Consider the following 24,219-nt stretch of genomic DNA (forward strand, 5'->3'; position numbering starts at 1 on the left):
GGAGAGTTATTTTTAAAACAGGCTCTACTGAAAAATTCCACTGGCTGTTTTGCCCACCATTTACTAACTGCAAGTATCAACCTCTTCCTCCTTCCATTCTTTTGAACTGATTTTTGGCGATTGGAGGTGTGTACTGAGAATTTTACATCTCAATTTATGTGTAAGTCGTGTTAACACAGGTACATAAAGTCAGTTAATACAGATAAGGAAACATCTCTGACCACAAACCAACTTCCACACTGGTAATTAAAAAAAAAAAAAGAGTCATGAACACATAATTTTAAAGTTTACTTTAAAAATGTAAATATCTCCCAATATTTAACAGGTAAAGAAAATAGCATATTGGTTTATTTTATGTGGTTGTTATATTTTATTTTCCAAGTAATACTGATTAAAAATATTTACACACCTACTTTTAAGTCCACAGTTTAGCACTCTTATTTTTATGGCTTTAAAAGTTATAGCACAAGATCTTTACATTAAGGATCGGGGAAAAAGATTCATTCAAAACAAAGCCTGATATATATTATATACATGTTTTTCTCTGTATTTTAAATACATTAATTTTTAAATGATGCTCATCTTTTTTTTCATCTGGTGGTAAAATACTAGTGCAATTTTTCATCAAAATAAAGTTTACCACAGATACAAATGAATTTTCCCAATTGAAAATGGCCCTTCAGCTGCCATTAAAGGAAATTTCTCAACCTAACTTAAGTGAAAAAGAATTGGTAGTTGTCATTATAAGTAAAAATATAAAGTACTATAGCATCACCTACATCGCTCCTTATAACACAAACTTGAAAGAACCAGAGATGCTTTACAGAAGTTTAGTTGGTTTTGAAAAGGCACATGGGTGTGGGGGTTTTGTGTGTGTGTGTGTGTTTTGTGTTTTTTTTAACATTCTAGAAATTTTGCCACCACTACTCTGTTTCTCTTGCAGAGATGACATCTGTGACTATCAGGGTAGACAAGAATGTTGTTCAAATGAAAGAAAGCCAGAAGCCAAAATTTAACTGCACAGTAACAATGCACTTTTCTTCATGCAGCCTTGTTTCCTATATATTCAATTTTCTAACATGCATTAGAATACATATGCTTGTATTCTAATGATTTTACATTTGATTTTACAATATGGAAAAAGTAAGGAAAGACATGACCTGGGAAAGAAGGGAGAACATTTACCACCAAGAAAATAGATACATTCGTACCCAACTCTATAAGAATATAATCCATTTAAGTTTCCAGAAATATACTTCTCAAAATTTCCCATTCATTTCTGGGAAAGATCCCTCCTCTGTGGCATTAAGTGGGGGGATCAGTTTGTTTCAACAGAGACAGTTCAGCATAACAGGAAAGAGTCTGACTTTGGTCCACTTGTCTGTTAGCTCCAGGGCAGTCACACTGCCCAACGTCAGTTCAAAAACCCAACACATTAAGTTTAAAAATGTATTCACTGGTTATTTTACTCTAAGGCTGGCCCAGGTGTTCTGTTCTCCTTCTCTGCCCCTTCAGCTTGAGAATCCACTGTTGGTTTGGTCTCCACACCCTCAGAGTCTTCATGATCTTCCCCAGCGGCCTCAGCAGCGTCTTCTTGGCTAGGCTCTCTCTCCTCCTGGTTCATGATTTCAGGGGTCACTGGATCCAAGTCTGCTTCTAGAAGCTCAGTTTGTACTTCCACTGGCATCTGATTTACCCGTTCAACATGCAGCTCCTCTACATGTACTTCAGTACCTTCTTCAGTCTGAATTCGACCCACTTCTAGGTAACTCACCTGGACGTGCTCTGGAAGCTCACTCATAGGTGAATCGTGCACTTGGCTGTCCTGGAGCAGATCTGGATGGACCTGCTCCACAGTCACTTGTGCTGAGTCTACCTGAACTTGGAGCAGTGGTAACACATGCACCTTCCCGACTTGTTCTATAATAGTCATCGATGTCACAGGTTCAGTTTGCACACGAGTTTCTACTGAAAGAACTTCTTCAGTTACTAGACGCTCTGAAATATTATGAGTATCACTGAGATGCCTCCTGAATTCATTTCCTTGCATAAACCACAAGTCACAAAAAGTACAATGGTTGGGTTTATCTCCAGTATGTATTGCCAAGTGATCTTTAAACTGGTCCCAGCTGTTAAACACACTGTTACACACCTGAAATAACCAAACAGATGATGGTAACAATACTTAAAGAAAATAGGGATTCATCTATTCTCTGTAAGAAGAGCTGAAGACTTTTCTGAAAATGTTATGAATATATAATTTGGTCCAAGGGATTTCATAATTCTTTTATCTGGTCTTTCAGCTGATGTAGCTAACAAATAATTTTGGGAAACATTAAATACATTTTGGGAAACATTTTAATATTGCTTTCATTATTTAAATGTCACATAAATTCTAAGACTATAACAACATTATAATTTCTCCTACAATATCAAAGTTTAGAACCATTACATTATTTTGGGATAAATATATACTAATCATGGAAGAGACGATTACAGCTGGTCCACCTCCCCTGCCCCACTCCTGACTTCTGATTGCTCTATGGTTAAGAGTAACCTGTTTCAGACTACCTGTTATTTAGGACACATTTATTGACATCGGTATCATCTAGTATTGGGTAAAAACACTATTCTAATCCCTCTTACAAAATCAAGACACTGGTGTTCTTCACTCTCATTTCTTTCTAAACTGTCGGCTCTCTATCTCTGCTCTAGATTCTGTTAACCTTCACTTTTAACGATTTCAAGTACAGTCTCCTCTGCTAAGGACAGTATATAGGCACACATACCTGACACTCATAAAGCTTCTTTCTTCCCTTTTTTGCCCCCACTCCAGTTTGGCACGCAGTCAGGTGACATTTGAGGGTGCTATTTCTAGCAAATCGTTCATGACAATTTGGACATTCAAAAGGTTTTTCACCTATTAGAACAGAAAAAAATTATACTGACGAATTAAGAAAAACAGAGAAAGCAAATAAAGTTTTTTCTTTCTGGTTAATTCTAAATAGGACCTTCTTAAAAGGAGGATCAGAATTTATAATTCAGATGTTTCTATCACATCCAAAGACTCTTCTAGAGGTGGAAAAATAAGTTTTTAGTGGTTATTATAATTGTTATCTGTGCTCGGATGAAGAAATAAGTTTTGTTCCAGGTTTTTGCATTTCTTTAAAAAAATGTATTTCTCCTTAGATAAAAATTAAATCAATCTGTTTCAGGAAAACACATCACTATCCATTCCACAAGCATTTTCTGAGCACTTGCTGTGTGCCAGACCATGTGCTAAGTGATGACGATAAATAAACTTTGTCCTTGTTTTTAAAAACTTCCTATCACAGGCAACAGTATTTCATGAAAGTGAAAGACATGAAAATAAACAAATGCAATGCACTGTAGAAGGCGTTACAGAAAAAAGGGCAATGAAAAATGTACTGCAGAAGCACAAGGGCAGAGAGTGATTAATTCTGCCTGAAATGGAATGAGAAAAAGAAAGTTTATTCTGGGCAGGGGCACAAAAGTGTAAAACAGCATGATGGGTGAGGAGTTAAGACGGAGGTATCAATGACTCCCAGATCTCTAGCTTAGAATACCAACCAAAATAACTTAATGTTACTCATCTCCAACCCTTTTCCAGCCTTTACTCAACCCCTCGTTCTTGTTTAGATTATTCCAACAACTTCCTACTTAGACCTAGTAGGTTTCACTTTACTCAAACTTATCCTGCCAGTCATCTCTCTAAAACATAAATCTGATCAGATCTTTTTCTGGTTTAAACTTCTTTAAAATGACCCAGTCTTCCAAGATAAAATTGAACTCATTTACAGCATTATGAAAACAACTACATGATCTTAGCCTCATCTCGCATTCCTTTCTCTCCCTTGCCCTTGAACCACTCACTGGCTGATCTTCCATAATGCCTAAGTACATGTCACATGGTCAGCCCTTCCTAACTCTTCAGTTGCATCTCCTGGGCTTTCCTCTACTTTGATCCAATCCTCGAGCCACAATGACTTACTAGTAGCAGTGCTCTGAACGAGTTGCTTCCTCTCCTTCTTCTATGCTGTGGACACTTCATTGCATTTGCCTGGAATATTCATCTCTTGCCTAACTCCTGTTCCTTTGGGAGTCATCACAGGGGAAGCCCTCTAGGAAGCCATCCGTGTGTCTTCCATCACAAACAGCCCAGGCGGGCATTCCTGTAAGACTCTGTGCTTACCTCTAGCAGCACTTAGCCCGTCACACTGTGATTGTGCCTGCTTGTCACCCCAACATAACTGTGAGCTCCTTGAAGGCAGGGATTCTAACATTTCTTTATCTCCATGACCTAGCAGGTTGGCATTATCATTACTATTTTCCAAATGGAAACAAAGTAATTCAGAGGACAAGTAACAGCCAAAATTTTACAAATCAATCCACAGATTACAGTGCATGCTTTCAGAACATACCAGAAACCAAACCACTAAATAAAAGTATGCAAAATATGAAACTGGGTGGATGTGGGGTGAATTTTATATATTTTGAGGGTAGAAAACAGGAACAGGATTGCTTATCTTTATACTTAGTTTGTCATAAGCAAAAAAATCTGTAACATAAACAGGATTTAAAATTTTCCTGATGCTCCTCTTGAATTCATTAAGTCACTGATCACATTTGCAACTATCTTGTCACCATTAGTGCAGTAATTGAGGTTAAAAAGACAACAAAATTCTGTTTATGTGCTTACTAAATGGTTCTTCCAATGGGCATCTGGTTCTATAATTTATAACAACTACTTTGGTTAATTAAGTTCCTTAAGTTAGCTCACATCATTGTGAAAGAAAGGACAAAGACATACAACAGAGTATCCTTAGCTCTATGTTCTGTTGTTCTATCCAAAATACAAAGTACAAGGCTTGGAAAGCACATTTTAAAGCTTCCAAAAACGGTCTATGTTGTCTTATTTTCAAACATGTAAGTTACTAGGGAATGTTTTGGGTAAAAGAGACAATTGCTTCCACTTTCACATTGCTAGGATATAATATAAAAGTGACTGATTATCCGCTAGGGTAATCTATCAAAGTGCGCTAGTTACTAAGTAACGTTTATTTACTAATTTAATGTGCTTCTGTTATTCACTCCTTTTGCAAAATGACTCCAGTAAGTATAAAAATGGTCAACAGACCATTAAAATAGATTTTTTAAGGACCAAAAACTTCACTATAGGCAGTTTCCAAATATATACATAATGTCTGAAAATCAGGAAGCATTTCCCCCCAAAATTTCATAAATACCTATTAGTTACCTAAGCCAGTACCTTAAAGCCTTTTAAATCCACACTGTGCATTACGTATAAGATTTCCTTGCTATTTCCATATTTATTCAGTTCCTGAGTATTAATAACAAGAATTTATTTGTATACTAGGGATACCACATTATTTGAATCTATCCAGTTTCTGTTTCAAGTGGTATGTAGTGAGCGACTCTGGACAGTGAAAAGATCTATGAAAAAATTTCATCCAAAGTTCTCCAAACTCCAGCATCAAAGAGGAAGATTCTGAACAGTGAGAGATACCTATACTGTATTCATTGTATTAACAGTCTGAACAGCTTTAACCATCACACATAAGGACTTGGGAACAAGTGTCCAGACATCTGACACTTAACACACTATAGCAACTGCTGTCCCCATACCTTTGTTATAGTGGGTTTAGGGCCTCCCCAAGATTCAAGTCATGTGTCTGGCACAGGAGTCCTAGCGAAGAATGCTTGGGGAGTGGGAACAAGAACAGGGAATGTGACAGGGAGAAATAATTGGCATGGGGGATGGATGCACAAGGACCAGAGGCCCTCAGGCAGACTCCCTGGGACATCTCCCTCATGCATGATGGCTCCTGGGAGAAGGACCGTCTAAACACCTTACCCTTTTCGTCTTCCTCGCACATTTCTCACACATTTGCCCTTGGAGTAGTGGAGGATTGGGGAAGATGGACATATACTGCCTACCTATCTACCAGGCCAAAACAGATGACCAAATGTACGCAAAGGCACAGACATAGCCAGGATTGTTTGTAAATGTATTCATCTATGTAATCTGTTAACTTAAGACAGCAAATGTAAAAATAGTGAGGTTATATAGAATTTCATAATTTATAACCATTAGGAAATAATCATGAACTGTGTTTTACATATTTCTTTTAAAAATATGAAAATTGGCAAGGTGCAAGAATGACAATTTCAAAGTTGATACTGATTTTGCTTTTAAGAAGTATCAATATTTCAACAAACTAATATTATAAAAACAATATGTACTCAGCCTGCACCTTAGAAAATACAGATGGTTTCTGTGGTACTAATAAAAAAAGAATTTAGACAGAGTTGAAGTGATGTGGAAAAAATATATTTTTAACATAAAGTATTTGCTAATTACCTGTATGTTTTCGAAGATGTTCTTTAAAATGTCCAAAGTGGTCAAACTGTTTCTCACAGTACTGACATATGTGAATTTTTTTCCCAGTTCTTTGCTTCTTACTGACTCCACCTTCTTCAAGGTGGTAACAATTGAGATGCTGTTTCCATGCGCTCTCCCGAAGATACCTTTTATTGCATATTTCACACTTGAAACTCTCAGTGGAGTGTGATTTCATGTGTTCCTTAAAATGGTAAAACAATTTAAATGAACGGTTACATTTCTCACAATGGAACAAGTTCTTCACATGTGACAGCTGAAGTTCCACAATTTCAATACCTTCTACCTGTTTGCTTGTGGGGTCAGAGGCACAGCCATCTTCTTGAATCTGCCCTTTTCTATCACCTTGACGGTACTTGCTAGTAATATCTGCCAACAGAGCCAAAGCGGAATCATCAGAGGAACCTGTGCCCTGAATGTACTTTATGGACCGCTTGGCAGAAGCCACTTCCTCTGTTGTTTCAATGCCTTCATCTTCCACTTCAATTGTGCCTTCCGCAATCTCCACCTCAATTTCAACAGGTTCTGATTCTACAGATGGTAACGACTCAGTGATAACATTTGAAGTTTCTGCAATCTTTCTTTTTTTGGTCTCACTTTTTCCTGTGGTATTTTCCTCTATTGGCGCAGAGTTTTCTTTGTTCCTGAAATATATAACGTATGGATTTAAAAATCGGTAAGATCCAAAATCCTAGTAGGCTTTTTGGAAGAAACTGGTGAGTTGGTAATAAAATTTACAAGGAAAAGCAGAAAACAAGATTGGAGGATTTATACTAATTGATTTGAAGACTTATTGTAAAGCTACAGTAATTAAGACAATGTGATGCTGGTGAAAGGATAGACAAGATTAATTGAACAAAACAAAGTTCAGAAACAGACCCACACTTGTTTAGTCAACTGATTTTTGAAAAAGGTTCCAAGATACTTGAATGAAGAAAAGATCATCTTTTAACAGTGGTGTTTGAACAACCAGTACCTATATGGGAAAAATAAACCTTGACTCTTACCTTCATGTCATACACAAAAAAATTCAAAATGGATCATAGACTTAAATGTAAAAACTAAACTTCTAGAAGAAAACAGGAGAAAAATCTCTGTAATACCGGGTTAGTGAAAGATTTTTTTAAATAGCACGCAAAAAGGAAAAACCTTAATAGCAAAAACTAATAAGAAGGGTTTCATCAAAATTAAAAATTTGTGCACTGTGAAATACAGTTAACAGAAAGGCAAATCACCGAGCAAAAATGAGGCCCAGCATATTATTGGACACTTTGGGTACTAGAGATAGTACATGCCTCCCTTGGGCATTCTACTTTCTTCTTTATGTCAGCTAACCTGCAAATACTCATCTTTTAAATGGGACTCCAGGCTACAATGGAAGTTGTCCATCAAGCTGTAGCACATTCTCTACCTTTGGGACCCCCAAACCCTAATGACCCCTTTGAGCTACAAGTCTCTGAGACTGCTGCTTCTGCAGATTAGAGCTTCAGGCAAAGACAGGCAGCCTCCAACCAAAGGTATTCTCTGGGTTTTATTTAGACTTATCAATTCTATGACATGGCTATGAGGTATGTTCCCTTTGACAAGAAAGGATTGGCTTGCTGTTGGGCTCTTATTCAAACTGATGCCAGATGAAGGCTTTGGGGCTCTCTAGCCTGATAATGCCATTTGGGAGGGTGTTAACTGCCTTCATGACTAGCAAGGTAAGATGTGCCCAATCAGTCTTACTTTTAAACAAAAATAGTATAACCAAGAAAGCAGCTGGCCTCTTGCATTGACATGAAAAAAGTGGGAGCGTCCCTACTCTGTTGACCAAAGAAAGCCACTACATGAATGGGATCTGATTCACTGAGGGCTTAGCTAATCTGAAGGCTGATGGTGTGTTCACCAGGCTGCTGCAGACGCTCTATGCAAAGCCAAGTGGGGATGTGTGGTTGTTCTACTCAAGAGGGCAGAACTCAAGGCTGTCCTCACAGCTCTGGACAACATTCTCCACAATGAACCTTGTTAGTTTTACTGACTTCTGAGCTGCTGCCAATGGCCTAGCTGTTTGGAAGACTTGGAAATCTTGGCAGATTAAAGACATCCATCTTTGGGGCCACAACTATGGAAACAAATAACATCTGCTGATCAAACTATCCAGATCCCTGATGAGAGAACAGAGGCCTGTTCTTTAATGATACCAACTGAAACAAGCTGCTGATCAGGCCCGCACTGCCCAGATTTCCATCACTGACACCGAGATATAACACTGTTCTGAACACGATGACACACCCACCGCAACAGACTGAGCAGAAAGTAAAGGACTCGGTTTTTGATATAGATGTTGCCACCGCTCGCCAGACTTGTCACACCTGCCAAAAGTAGGCCTATCTGTCTCATGGTAAAGGAGGCCACATCGCACAGGCATTGTCGCCAACTGTTCCCGGTAGACTGACTACACTGCACCTCGGAGCCCATCTCAGGGCTGTCAGTGGTACCTCACCACTGCTGACACTTTTTCTGGGTACACTGTTGCTGTTCCAGTCTGATCAGCTGGTTCTGGCCACACCACCATCGTGGCCCTTGAGACTAATATGCGTCTTATGTTTAGCTTTCCAGACTGTCTGAGAATGATGCACCTTCAAGCTACTCAATGACTGGCTGACAGTCAGGTATTGGTGGACCATCCACGACACTGATTCTGCAGCGCCCTCTACTGGCCTCCTCAAATACTGACTCAGAAAGACTCCTCGTCCACAAATCTCAGTAAACAGTTGTGTCACTGAACTCAGCTGTCCCAAGAGATCATTTCTTCTCAGATGCTTCCTGAGTAAGGATCAAGACAAAAGAGGCAGAAAGTTATATAAACCTACTTGGGAATTTAGGATCCTGCCCTGACCATTATTAAATACAATCCTTTTCTTTCCCCCACTGGCAACGCTGGCACAGCCTGGGTTGGTGCCTCTTCCAGGTGACAGCGCGGTCAAAAGTAGGTCTAGCAGATTCAAACGTAAATTCTAATTCAGCTGTCTGGATTCTCTCATTGAACTGACATCATCCTAGATCCTAAAAATAATGACCACTTGGTTGAATATACTGCTTGCCAAGTACACTTACACTGGCCCTTGTGAGCCAAAGTGGGAGACACAATGGATCTCTAAGTTTTTTAATAAAAATGCCTTTGTTCCTGACCACTGTGGATGAAAGGTCTGGGTAAGAGGAGAGGACAACTAGCAAAGAGGTGAAGTTTTAGCTACTAGAGCAGGACACAGATTTTGTGGAGATGGAAGGAAAGCAACAACCTTGGCATGAGGGGAGAAAACATTCTAGACTCTAGGAGGTAGGGGGGAGGAAGGGACATTAATGACAGTTGTCCTTCAGAACTTGCCCTAGAGCCTTCCTCAGGGAGGCAAATGCTCTGATGCAGCTCTCACCAAATGTTGCAAGCAATCTGAAATGGTCTGCTAGATATGTCAGCCCCTGCCCGACGGCTTTGACCCTGATTGGATTACCATTTCCCTTAGCTTTACTAAGAAGTTACTTTGGAAACAGCAGCGATGGCCAGGCTCCTGCATGTCCATGTAAAACATCAGATGTTTGCCCCACTACCATTCCCAAAGCTGAGGCTCCAATTTGTGAGCTAGATGATTGCCACTCAGCTGACTTTCTGGTGCCCATGGCAAACAAGACAGATTGAACTGACTGCCTTGGACAGCCCTCCAGAGACAAGGACTAGACTCAACATTCTAAACTGGAAAAGGAGGAGGCCACACTGCAGGCAATGTCACCCTGTGCCACTGACTGATGAAGGTCCCACTTTGGGTGCACAAACAATAGTAAACAACACTTTCTTTCAAAAGCACCTGTGTGCCCCTGGGACTCTGCTACTTATGTGGAAGTCAAGTACTAACTTCCTTTCCTCCTCCAAAACATGACAACTTGCAAGTCAGGGTAGAAGATACCATCCAATGTTTAAGGAAACACCACTGGCAGATGAGTTTAGTTCTCAGGTGACTGTGGCGGTCTCTCCAAAACGAGGCTACCCGTGGTTACTTGGGAGAGTGTTGTAGAGTAATAACTGATTTGTTATTTATGCGTGCCCTATGGGCAGTTTTCCCTACAATGGGTAATCATCCAAATAAAAAGATGGTATAAAATTTGTGCCTGACTTAAGTCAACGTAATCGATGATGCCACTTACGCTCTGGAAGACATTTGTGTCAGCCTCAAATCACTAGCCAGGATTATTATAGATGACAGACTTGCCCTAGACTTCCCCTTAGAGGACTGTGCAATTGCTAAAACATCTTGCTATACTTAGGAGAAAGGCACCTGGCTTCCTAGGGATTTGTTCAGTTGGTTGAGTCCAGGACCTTAGGGAAACGGTTAAGCTCAGCACTGCAGGGTGGCCACATCCTGCTGCTTGAAGTTCTGTTTCAAGTCCAGTGTGAGAAGAGTTGAATGGATTAGGTCCCAGTTCCTACTGGTCAGATTAATCAGAGTGGACATGGAGCTGTATACTCATGGGAAAATTCACCAGAAGCAAAAATAATGTAGAATCAAGGATACTGTTGGGAGTTAACTTTCCTTGGTCCCTTATGTGTCTGCATGTCTTATAAACAAAAGACACTGACAGCCTTTTGTTCTGGACTATCTTTTCAAGGTTGTATGGCAAACAGCCTGAGAAGACAGAGCCCGTCTTTCTCCAGAGTGGAGAGTAGGTTCATTTACTGGCCAGTATATTAAAGATAAGGGCCCCTCAGGGGCAAAGGATGGGGAGGTTTGCTTGCAGCTCATTATAAAAGATCTGGGTTTCTCAAAGCTCAGAGTTCTCAGCTGTGATGCAAAGCACTGTGAGTGTAGCTCACATTCAGGCCACTATGTCACCCGTCTGTAACTTGGAAGTGAGGGCCAGAAAAATTGATACAAACATGAAGCTCATGCTGCTCCTTAATATTGTGAGAAACAGTCCTTCTCTGACTTGGGAGTCTGAAGTCTTCTGCCAGCATCCACAAAACCTAGCTTGCAAACAGGATAAAATCTCAGACCCTTCAGTCCTTGACAATAACCCAATTTTAAAAATGGGCAAAATTTGAACAAATACCTTGCTAAAAGATGAACAGATGGCAAAAAAGTACATGAAAAAATGGTCCATCCACACCAGTCATTAGAGAAAGGCAAACTAAAACCACTGCAGACCTACGAGCACAGTTAAAATGAAAAAGCTTCATCGTCCCAAGTATTAGCAAGGCAGTGGAGCCCCTGGAACTCACACCCTGCAGGCTGGAATGTAAAGAGCACGCCACTTTGGAAAACTGTTTGGCAGTTTCTTAAACAAATTAAGCACCATAATTTTCACAAAATTAAGCACTTAATTTTCACAAAAAAATTAAGCTACCATACAACCCAGCTATTCTACTCTAGGTCTCTACTGAGAGAAATGAAAACAAATGTCCAAAGACCTGTACATAAATGTTCATAGCCACGTTATTTGTAAGAGCTAAAAACTGGAAACAACCTAAATGTCCATCAACAGGTAGTATATCTATACAATAGAGTAATACTCAGCAATAAAAAGGAACAAAATAGTAATACCCACAAAGACATTGAAAACTCTGTAAAACATAATGCTATGTGAAAAAAGCCAAACATGGAAGAGCATACCTTGTAGGAATCCATTTATATGACATTCTAAATAAGATAACACTACAGAGATAAAAGTCAGAATAGTAGTTGCCTGGGGGTCAAGGTCCACTGCAGAGTCATAAGAAAACTTACGGTGACGGAAATGTTCCTATGTCTTGATTGTGGTGCTAGTTACACCATTGTACACAATCAACAAAATTCAAACTCTACACTAAAATGTGTGAACTGTATTATACGTAAAGTACAACTCAATAGGCTGGGGAGGAAAAATCTGTAAGGCAACTGCTGCTTCTTAACAAACAGAAACCTTCTCATACAGTTTTAAATAAACAATGCAATTCCAGCAAAGCAAAATAAGGTCCTAGTATTTATATTCCAAAAATATTCACTCACTGCAAATGTGAGAAGAGCGCCTTATTCAAAGACTTTCTGTATCTGCAAAACAGTTATACAATAATCTTTTTTTAAAAAATTAAATTTATTGGGGTGACAATTGTTAGTAAATTTACATAGATTTCAGGTGTACAATTGTGTATTACATCATCTATAAATCCCATTGTGTGTTCACCACCCAGAGTCAGTTCTCCTTCCATCACCATATATTTGATCCCCCACAATAATCTTAAAATAGAGTTGCCTTACCCAGTTGACTTAATCACAACTAAATTAATTTTTATTCCAAAATTGTATTTTTATAAAGAGCCAATATGTTGTCTTCCTATTTTCAAAAATCTCTTCAGAGTATACTGTTATGTCTAACTGGTTCAAGAAATAATTCAACATGTTACTAAAAAGCACTGATGGTTGCAATAAATATAAAACTCTATAAAGGTTCTAAATAGGACTAGGAAAACAGCTGTATCCAGTTGTTTTTACCTTCATCACCCAATGACTATATACAAGGACTCAACTGAATGTCTCCGAAATCCAACTGAGGCCACTGTAATAGAATATGTTCCACTGTTCTGCTGCCAAGGACTTTCCCCAGAGTGAGATACTACTCACTCCCATGAACAGCAAAGGGACCACACAGAACTTTTTTCAGAAGATTCTCATCTAGGATTTAACCATAAATCTGGTATTGCCCCATCCATATATATTCCCCTAGTCTACCTCCACTTTGAGAAAATGATGACCTAATCAGATATATGTCCTCAACACACCTCAAGTTAGCATTCCACATCTCAGCTCTCTCTGCAGGTGAGTACTGATTTGGTTTTAATCAGCATGCACCCATCCAACCACTCACAAATGTGTACTGCATACAGATATGCCAGACACTAGGCATCAGAGAATATACACACACTAAACTCTTGTCAGAAAAGTGTAATCTTGAACTCTCAAACTAATTAAAAGCTCATTAGGAGAAATGATATTTATGGATTATTACAGTTCAATTATTTCTTAGAGCTATTTTAAATTATATCTTTTGGCTACACTACACCAGTGAGTTGGACTAAATTATTTTGCCCCATGTGAAACTGATTTTACCAAACTGCCCTTTAGTGTTATGGCAATGACCTATACTGAGGATCATAAGACACAGAATAAGGAGATAAGCAGTTCGCATTTTAGAGTACTATGTGCCAGACACCATACTAAGCACTTTACGTGCATCAATGAATTTAACCCTCACAAATAACCCTATGTAAAAAGTACCATTATTATTCCCTTTGACAGATGAGGAAACTGAGCTGCTGACAGGCTACAACACACAGATAGACCTAGAACATTACCCAGGCAGCCTGGCGGACTCCAGAACGTTTGCTCTGAGTCACTCTATAACAATGCCACTGTTCATCGTGAAAGATGGTGAAGTTTTTATTCATTGCATCATTTAATGGTTTCTTAATACTTCCTAGGAGAAATTTTGTGTTTTAATACCAGAAGTGGCTCCTAAGCAATCGATTTGTTCTCATAACCATGAATAATGTAACTGAGTATTTTTCCTTGTTCTTTACACTAGGTGCTTCAGAACTCAGAGCTAGATTTGGTCCAACTAGCAAGTATGCAGACTCAAATGGCACACATTTTGGCCACCACATTTCTAACTTCACTGATTATTGCTTTCACCTGGCCTATTTATTTTATCTTCACCATTTTCCTCTTTTTTTAAACAGTACTATGTTAATCTTTGTAAGCCAAACCCTTTTAAGAATAAGGCTTGGTACAAATAATTAACTACTTGAATTCAACAAAACAGTTTATAGAGAACTCCTTAAAAGCTGCCTAGTGCTCTTTATCTTATTAGATACAAAAGATGCTACTTTAGTTAATCTTAGCACAGGTTTTTGCAAAAGGACAAGAAATCAAGTGTGAGGAAAAGAACAATCAGTATCCAGAAAAATTTTATAGATCCTTGGATATTCTTAATTTCAAAACATCAGTTCTTTATGGCATGACATATACAATAAATTCTTGACTAAGTTATGTTAAACGTGACTGAACGTATCGAATTGTGCCTCATTAAAAAAGTGAATAATTACCTGACTTCAAGGGCTTTGATAGCTTCTAGCATTTGTAGAAACTCTGCTGCTTTCCATACATCATTGGCTTCTTCTTCTCCTTGTATCATTAATTTTGCTGTATATGTGAACTCAATTAAATGACGAAAGGCCATTTTACTAACACCTGTAAAAAAGACATGCATTAACGTGTATTCATGTTGATTCAAATCTTACAACATTTAGTAAAGGGAAAAAAAGCCCACTGTTTGGAACTTGATTAGTATTTGTCCTTTTTGAAACTTATTTCCTGGCAGAATTCTCATTAACAGTACAGTCTTATTGTAGCCACATTCCAGCACTAACTAGCAAACTAACATCTTTCCCAAAAATTTCCTAAAGCTCTTACAGAAGAATAAAATCTACCACTCAAGCATGAGTTGGCTATTCCACGTCAGACATACTACCTTTTCTGCCAGGGAGATCTGTGTCAACTCAGCTCTAAAATCTTCAATGGCTTTCCACAGCTTAGCAAATAAAGTTCTACTCTGCCTTTATTTCAAGGTTCTTCACATTAGTTTTCTATTGATCACATTTTCCCTTCCAAATTTTAAATTATATCAAATACACTATTTTCTGATTCTCAAATAAACCTTTCACTTCCTAAGAGATTCCCTGTCTTCATTAATACTTGTCCTCTTTCCTGAATGCTTAATCACTTCATCTCTGACTGTACAAATCCTACCACCCTTGAAAGCCCAATTCTAATGCCACATCTTTAATGAAACCTTTAGAACTTCCCCCAGGCTGAACTCTGTACCTGTTCTGATCATTTCAATTCGTGGACATCTTAAGCTACTTAAAGGAAATGATTTTGTCTTCACACTCACCTCACAGTACCTAACACAATGCTTCCTAAAACGCATGCACATAAGTAGGAATAAACGCTAAAGTCACTTTTAAAATTAAGCTTTCTATGATTCCAACTTTTCTTTACAAGTGTTGTGTTTAAATTTTGGCCCAAAAGGGTACTCTATTTCTTTATGCTCTTCAACGCTATATATTATTATTTCAGACTAGTAATGCAAGACTACAAAAGGTTATTGACAGGAACAAAGAGAAAACCACTTTTTAACATAAAATTTTTAATGCTAAGAAATGTCCAAGTCCAAACTGCATACAATATGCATAAGTGCAAATACAAAAATATTTTTATGTACTTCCCATGCACTTTATACATCTGAATGTGGCCTTCAGGACAACAATAAGAATACTGGTGGAATATCCACCATCCCCTATTTGTGTAAAGAAAGGGTATCATTCAAAGTCAGAACTTAAAGTTTTAGATTAGTCCCAGCTCTCCATGACCTGTGTGATTTGGGGCAAATCAGACCCTTTGAGCCTCAGCAGACTCTTCAAAATGTCTGAAAGCAATCTGAATATTGAAAAACACCATAAAATACAATGTAATATAACTATGTTACATGCTACCAAAGAAGCAAACTAAAAATAACTGGATTCATTAAAGGCTAATTTTATTTGGGTCCACTAAATCTTTTTTCTCCTGGTTGCACGTTGACCATGTTATTCTTTATTATATTAGAGCAGCCTGAGGCATGGTCAACTTTTGCTGTTTTGTTTTTTGTGTGAAGTTTTGACCAAGTGTTTCAAAGTACAGCAAAAGTTCTGTCTAAAAACAATGTGTTAAGTTTTTCCTGAAGTAGAAAGAGATTTTCATTTTTAATCAAACACAAATGTGTATCACGCATGACTCAAAATATATCTATTAACTCACTTATTCTTCCTAACAATCCTATGAAGTACTTGCTATTATAATCCCCATTTTACAGATGACGAGGACATTGAGATAGAGAAGTAACCTGCCAAAGTCACATAGCTTTAAGTGATAAAACTAGGACCAAACCAATCGCCCAACTCCAAAGTCCATAATAAAGATTTTTAAATAGGATGATGGCAGGAAACATTCCTGCTTGGAGGAGTTTGAATACCCACGGTCTCATTCACTCCAGGCCCACCATCTCCTACTTATAATCCCCAAATCCCCCAAATCTCTTAAAACCAGAAGTTTTCCCATAAATTTGGCATCAAAATTTGATCTGGATTGACATGAGGCTCCTTATAGTCTTTATTCCAATTTGAGTAAATATTAATATGATACACTGCCGAAGTATTATTTGGTTACAGTGTGTTACCCTGCACCCCACTTGGAGTATTTTGTAATACACATACCTGCATTATCTTTGGAAAATTCTAAAAATTTTTAGTTTCAAGAAACATCTGGCCTCAAGGATTTCGATATGTGGACTCTGTTCCCTATCTTGGTTGATCAGAATCACCTGTACACTTAATAAAAGCATGAGTCCCTGATCTCCAGAATCAAAATTGGGTCAAGAAACTATTTTTTATAAGCACTCTAGGTGCTTCTTCTGTGGACAATTCAACATTGGTGGTAGGAATAAACCACTGACCTTAATTAGCTAACATGAACCAAACTGAAAATTCCCGTCTAGGTTAAGTGAAGCGGTGGTAGATGATGTATGGTTGCAAAAATATTTTATTCTCTATTAGGACTATTTGTAACTTTCAAATCTCAGCCCATTTTCTCTTCAATCTATTCTTTCATAATAAAAGTGTGCTATAGAATACCATTTTTCTAAGCAAGTATTTAAGGAAAACGTTAAATATTAATGCCTTAACCTGAGTTTTCTTTTTTCACTTAGGAAGAAGCAAAAGGGCAGCATTCTGGAATTTCTCCAGTTTTAGGACTTTACCCCAATTGGTGGAAACTCCTACTCAAAATAGAGGATGAACATGTAGTTGGATGTTTTGTTCTAGATAGTGAGGGCTAAAATTTGACATGAGAGAAACCTAGGTGCTTATGGATCTATGGTTTCAGTGGTAGAGAAAGAATGGATTTAGAAAATTCAAGGCTCAGATTAGGAGAAGCCTGTATGTTCTGAACAAGGAAATGAATGTCAAAGATTTTTTGTGACTCCAAGTTACAAGCCACAAAACAATTGGCTTTGAGGACAAGAATTTTGATTTGAAGCCAAAGGTGTACCTGTGGTTCTAATGAAAGGTAACTTACTTCACCAGGAACCTAGAAAACAGAGAGAGGTAGCTCAGTTTGCATCTAATGACAGTTTATGCTCATAGAGCATATTAGAATTCAAATTTATTTTACAGACATGTCATTTGCTTTCACAAAACCCTGTAAGGTAGTGGTTCTCAACCCTGGCTGCACACTGAAATCACCAAAGGGCAGTGCTGCCCCAACTTTGCTGTACATAGGAATCATCTGAGGATCTTGTTCCGATTCAGCAGGTCTAGGGTAGAGCCTAGGAGTCTACTCTTCTAACAAGTTCCCAGGTGATGCCCATGTATCACTGATCCTCAGACCTAAAATAACAAGGGCGTAAAGAACTTTTAAATACAGATGCTTGGATCCCAACTCTTAAAGACTGATTTAAGTGATCTGGGGATACAGCTAGGGAGGGCAGTGGTACTTGCAAAAGCTCCTCAGATGTTTATAAAGTGCCATTAATGACAAGAACCATCACTATAAGTCATTACTCCTATTTTATAGATGGGAGTTCCAGTTCTAGCTACGATGGAGAAAGCACACTCTACCCCATCTTCTCCATTAATTACCACTAAAAATCCTGGACAGAATACATACAGCAAATATACAAGAGTGGAAGAGAGAGAAATCAGAGACGCAAAGGATAGCAGTGAGTTTCCTGGTTTTTATTTTTCCTCCCACATACCCCAGCTTACACTTGAGGACAGCCCAAACCCCATTAACAGTACAGCAGGTGCAGACAGAAAAAGCTCCAAGAGAAACTCTTTCTGGCTAGAGAACCAGGAAAGAAGATGGAGTGAGAGAGTGAGTGAATGTGTGAGAGTCGGGGGTGGGGAGGGAATACCTGGTGTTTATTTCTCTCTCATCCTGCCTTAAGGCAACCCCCAGTTCCCATCCTGCACACCTGTGGTTGGTGGCCACCAAGCAAGCACGTCAACTCTAAGAGAAAGTCCTCTTTGACAGAACTAGGAAAGAGACTACTACCGTGTTTCCCCGAAAATAAGACCTAGCCGGACAGTCAGCTCTAATGCATCTTTTGGAGCAAACATTAACGTAAGATCCAGTCTTATTTTACTATAAGACCAGGTCTTATATAATAGAATAGAAGACCAAGTCTTATATTAATGTTTGCTCCAAAAGACGCATTAGAGCTGATTGTCTGGCTAGGTCTTATTTTCAGGGAAACAGGGCATCTGAGGAGCATGAAGAAAATTCTTTTTATTTTTTTCTCTCCCTCTTGTCTCATCACTTTGTCCAAGAAGTGGATCCCATGGTGGGAAGTGTAGATAGCATCGGGTGGCTAAAATCCCAGTTTTCTACCTGGAGGACCAGGAGAAGGCCTGGGAGCTAAAGTGCAGAGGAAATCAGAAGACAGAGCTGAAGAAAAGGTCTTCTGTGTATGCAGTCTCGAGCTCGCCATCGAGCTGCACACATGTGGGATGGACCCGAGGTGACAGCAAATGCTTTGAGAACAGCACTAGGGCGTGAACTATCACCAGGTGGGCACACCTGGGACCTGAACAGCACAACGAGTCTCAAAAACTAAACTGGAATTGGATCTACAGCCCACATAAGTCTGAACCTGACCAGGTTGATTGCCTCCTAAAATAAAACAAACCAAACCAAAACAACAAAAGCATTCTCCAGAAGATTTTTAACAGCACCCAGAGTGTGATGTCATAATATTCAAAATATCCATGACATAGTCCAAAATTATAATACTTAACATATTTTCAGATTAAAAGAAAGTTAAGATGCCCATGGTTACACAACTGACAAACAGTAAAGCCAGGACGACAACTCAGGTTTTCTAATTACACGCCCAGGGCTTTCTCTATAGCCAGGTGACCTAGTCAGATAGTATAGCTATCCCAAAGTTAACATCTTACGAAGACAATGAGCCAAATTGATTCTTTAAACCTGAATCTGGCAAATAACTAAAACAGTGTTCTTACATTTTACTTTCTTATCTGTCTACAGTAAATACTAAAGACGTGTGTGTACTATATAACATATAGCAGGTCAGAGGTACTGAGAGGTACAAGAGACAATCCCAAGGTGATTAGTCTTCAGGAGAAGACCCTACTTCTCCAGGTAGTTCAGTATTCCTTGCTCCACCATAAATCCATATTCTAGCCTGGGCCTTTTTTTCTTCTTTTTCTTCTTAAGATTCTGCTCAGAAGTCAACTTCTCTTTGAAATCTTTCCTGTTTCATTAAGGTAGACCAAACCACTCCCTCCCCCTCCCCAGTGACATCATTCCACAATAAAAGTCTCTGCAGTATTTTTTACACTTTACCTGCTTATCCATTATTAAATTTGCAAAATTTTAAAGGGCTGTCTTATTCATCAATTCTTCATTTCACGGGTCTAGCATAGTATGTATATGTATGTGTATGTGCATGTGTGTATGTGTGTGTGTGTATACATATATATGTATATATATGGGGTAAATGATAAATAACCCCAATTTATTAAGCTTTGACAATCCACTAAACACTATGCCAGGCACTCTGCATTGGTTATTTCAATTAATCAAGCCTACTAACCCACTTTTCAGATGAAGAAGCTAATACCGTGTTTCCCCGAAAATAAGACCTAACCGGATAATCAGCTCTAATGCTTCTTTTGGAACAAAAATTAATATTAAGACCTGGTCTTATTTAACTATTATAAGACCGGGTCTTACATAATATAAGACCAGCTATAATATAATATTAATATAATACTGGGTCTTATATTAATTTTTGCTCCAAAAGACACATTAGAGCTGATTGTCCAGCGAGGTCTTATTTTTAGGGAAACACGGTATACAATAGAGGTTAAGTAACCTGCCTGAGGTCACACAGTACCTCAGGTGAATAAACTGATAACCAATAATAGAAACCAGTACCATCTAGGCAGCTCGATTCTCACCATAACAATCTTTGTGGATTTCCAGTGTGCCTGTGTTCTGTCCATCACAGATAACCAACAGATAATCTAGCTACGGACACAGCAGCTAGAATGCTAGACAAAATGTAACATACCACAATAAAAGGACATTCTTAACTCTTTACATTTTTTTTACTCCCCTAGGCATGAAAAATTTTCCAAAGGAATAGTGTTTCTAGGCAACCCATTGGTAACAAAAAGTATGTATCACCATGAAAGAGATACAAAACCACAACTCAAGAACCTTGAAAGAAGCTAAAATTCTGTATTTATATAGGCAAGCTGATTTATTTCCTAGAATTCTGTATTGTGAATCCCTTGCTGGCTGGACAACCTTGGGCAAATAACCTTTTGGAGCCTGTTCCCTGACATGTAAATTGAAAATATTACCACATACTTCAAAGGATTCTTGTGAACCTCAGAAAATGCACATAAACTACATAGCACACCACCACACAATTGGTGGACTATTATTATAGAACAGTCAAGCAAGTATAAAAAATTACTATTGTAAGACAGTATCTAGTGGATAACCCCTTCCATCCCAGCCACTAGAACTACTTTTGCGTGCTATTTCAGTTCATCTTTCCTAACCCTTTCCATATTATGCCAGACCACGTCACACTGTGCACATCATCTGTGCCTCTGCTGTATGTAGAGGCCTCTGCTGTGCCCCGCAGCATCCTCACCAGTCTGAAACAAGCCCACTGAACAAAGATGGGAATTTATTTGTTAATACAAGTTTTCAAAAGACAATGACCACTAGTTTTTAACAGTGGAAGACTCCTTTAAGAGGCCAACATCTGCTATCTAACGTTAAGAGTTTTTCCTGGCAGATCGTTTTACCAAGCACTTTACTGAAAGTAAGAATTCTCAGGTGTCTAAAGAACAATTTATCCAGTCACCTAACAGGAACCACTGATGCCTGTGTCCCATGGTATCTTGCTAAATTAACCGCCTAAAACTTCTTCATTAATTATAATGTTTGCTAAGCATTGTATTTAAAATAAAATTTACCTTCTATCTCCACCAAAGGTTCCTGAGTAAACTCCTGAAAGAATTTGTAGAAGAATTTACTGCAAGCAGCCAAAACAGCCTTGTGGGCCTTAAAATGGTGACCTAGGTAAAAAAAATAAAATAAAATCATGCATATTCACAAAAATCAAACATAAAACAAGAAAACAAAATAGAAAATTACACATAAAGTAGAGCTTCATAATATAATTATAAAACTACGTATATGCATTACTTAAGTCAGAACATTCTTGGCAGCTATCTTAACAAATTTTCATCTCAATTAGACAAAGCCAGATCTTTACCTCAAAGACCTTATTAAGTCAGTTTTATAAAGGCCAGTTTACAATACTCCAGGAGGTAAGGAACCTCCTACCACTTAATTAAAGAATGAAAGGCATAATCTATTCAGTTGAAACTACTGAACACAATCCAAAAGGTTACAGATCATTTGGAGAGAGAAGAAAAAGCCACAGAACAAGCACAAAGCTGGAGGTGTTTGCTATGTGAAACATTTTAATATACCTAATATATTGAAACTCAATCTACAGCAGACCTATTATAAAGAACAGCTTGCTTTGAGAAGTTTATTGTCACTGAACAGAAAAGACACCTAAGCTGGGTTTACCTCCATGACTGTGACAACACTGACAAAGACCCCATTTTATTGGGGGGGGGGTTCCCCAAAGAGGATCCCAGTGCTGCAAAGGATTCTCTCACACTCTCCTTCCGCGACCATCTGAGAAACTAGAGGAAAAAAATCGACACTTCCCAAGTGACCCCTGCGAGATACTCCTCAAAGCAGCGTATCAACAGCGGCTTATCAACCATACATTCAGAGACATCCTCCCTGTCCCACACTACAAGCCTGCACTCCAGTGTGCAATGGGAAAACTTCAAAAGGCTACGACACGTGAAAATGCCATCATGTTGAAAGCACGCCTGTCTCGCCACCTAGCCTTCTGCAGCACGGTCTGTGCGAGCAGACAGTGACAAGTGCCCTCGGGTCTCGGCGCACACTCTCCTCCGACTTTTGATAGGGTGCCAGCGGGGCTGGGTGAAAAAAAGGCGGGTGAGGGAAGAGATGAAAAGCAAAGCCACAAATTCGCTCCCCTGCCCCTACCCTACCCACCGTCGACAATCAGGGTGATGTCAGTAAACCGGTCCTGTTCTCGCTGTTCATTCAATCGGTCCAGGATCATTTTATGATGTTCAGGGAACTCCTGAAGGCATTCCATCGTCTCTTCGGCCTCCATGGCCATTGGACTGCTCTACAAAAGAGGAGCATGATAACGTACACCCATGAGCTCGGGCTGAGGAACAAAACCCTTCAACCATAAAACAACAAAAACCCCAGCGACGTGAAAAGGAAGGAGGAGGGTGAGACAAGAGGAGAGGAAGGCGAGCAAAGAAAGAAAGGCGAGCCGGGTGGCCGCCGCGCGTTGGGGGCCGGAGCCGCGGCCGCGGGACTCCAAGCCTGACCTAATTGGAGTCGGGAGACGCGAGCTGGAACCGGGTGGGCACCGCGCCGGACGCTCCCGGCGCCGGGGCGCGCAAGTCCAGCAGCGGAGGGGGCCCAACAGCCTCGGCGACCCTCTAACGGCCAGCCAAGCCCTTCTGCCCGGCCCTGGCTCTCGCCGCCCTGGGACCCGGTCCGGCCCGCGGCCCACAACGACTCCCGGGTCGCCTCTCCCTCCCTCGTCCTCCCTCTTCTCCCCCGCCCCGACCGGACCGGCACTCACTTAGGGAAGGAGGAGCGGCCTGGGCCTGCACGTCACTTACGTCGACGTACTGCGTCACCGCGTCGGGCTTCGGCTGACGCGGACGCCGACCGAGGGCAGATTACGGAAGGGACGGGCCACGCCCCCCCACTCCCCCTAGTGGCGGAGAGGAGCCAACAGAGGGGGTTTGGCGCTGGGCGAGGGTGAGGCCGCGCGCGCTGGGAGGAGGAAATCGGGCTGCGGGGTGTTGGGCCAGTTCGGGGCCTGGTTGTGCCGGGGCGGGATCTTAAATCACCGCCCTCCCACCTTCCACCCACCGCAGCCAGGGTCCAGGTGGTAGCGCATCCACTGGGGCCTCAGAATAAACTCGCCACGCCGTCCCGGTGTGCTTTTATTCCGCGGCTCCTGCGGCCCCGCCCTGCCCCGCCCCCTTTCCTCCCAAGTCCTAGGTTGGCCCGCCTTACCCAGTCTTGATCCTCCCTCTCCCCTCCGTCCCTTGGAGCCTTTACTTCCCCGCAATGCCCTCCCTGGGCGTAACTCCCCGCACACCTTTCCCTACCCCTAAACAGCGCCTCGCCCTCCATCTCCTGACGAGCGCTAGGGCGCTCCCTCCGCTCGGGACTGGCCGGCGCACGTGCGCTCGCGCCGCGACCGGGCGGCCGAGGCGCGGGCTGCGGCGTCCACGGGCGCGAGCACGTTCGGCCGCCTGGGATCTTCCTCCCGGGCGCCCGCCCTCTCCGAGCTCTGCGGGTAGCACGTGTTTGCTGGGCTGGGGACCAGGACCTGCTCCGGTCATGTACACTTGATACTGTTACCCCGGCGCTCTCCGCTCCCTACCCTGCCGCGCTTATAGAGGTCGGTAACCCGTAAACACCCTCACGTGACTGGGTCCTTCATTTGGGGAAAAAAAAGTTTTTTAAGGGTAATGAGATGGG

The 24,219-nt window shown here is 40.4% G+C and overlaps 1 protein-coding gene across 9 annotated transcripts; it reads right to left on the bottom strand.

Annotated features, from left to right (window-relative positions):
- Positions 1-265: 265 nt before the first annotated feature.
- On the bottom strand, positions 266-24,024 carry ZNF131 (zinc finger protein 131). 9 transcript variants are annotated; one of them, XM_081054642.1, is made up of 8 exons: positions 23,844-24,023; positions 22,696-22,834; positions 21,567-21,668; positions 14,556-14,700; positions 6,729-7,086; positions 6,404-6,626; positions 2,790-2,920; positions 272-2,152 (listed from the first exon to the last, which is right to left on the bottom strand). In XM_081054642.1, the coding sequence occupies exons 2-8, from the start codon at positions 22,823-22,825 to the stop codon at positions 1,466-1,468; spliced, it is 1,776 nt and encodes a 591-aa protein (XP_080910768.1). In that variant the 5' UTR covers positions 22,826-22,834; positions 23,844-24,023; the 3' UTR covers positions 272-1,465. The 9 variants fall into 9 exon arrangements, with proteins under 9 accessions (XP_080910765.1, XP_080910767.1, XP_080910766.1 ...); XM_081054645.1 differs by lacking the exon at positions 23,844-24,023 and adding an exon at positions 23,306-23,361; XM_081054644.1 differs by lacking the exon at positions 23,844-24,023 and adding an exon at positions 23,046-23,287.
- Positions 24,025-24,219: the final 195 nt, after the last annotated feature.

Source organism: Rhinolophus hipposideros, assembly GCF_964194185.1.
Source record: "Rhinolophus hipposideros genome assembly, chromosome: 7".
Classification (NCBI taxonomy): Eukaryota; Metazoa; Chordata; class Mammalia; order Chiroptera; family Rhinolophidae; genus Rhinolophus; species Rhinolophus hipposideros.

Excerpts from the sequence above, each read along its gene's own strand:
- ZNF131 (XM_081054639.1), bottom strand. The coding sequence starts at position 22,825 with ATGGCCATGGAGGCCGAAGAGACGATGGAATGCCTTCAGGAGTTCCCT. Across the intron at positions 21,669-22,695 it reads CATCACCCTGATTGTCGACG|GTCACCATTTTAAGGCCCAC; the intron begins GTGGGTAGGGTA and ends TTTTTTACCTAG. Across the intron at positions 2,153-2,789 it reads AGAAGCTTTATGAGTGTCAG|GTGTGTAACAGTGTGTTTAA; the intron begins GTATGTGTGCCT and ends TGGTTATTTCAG.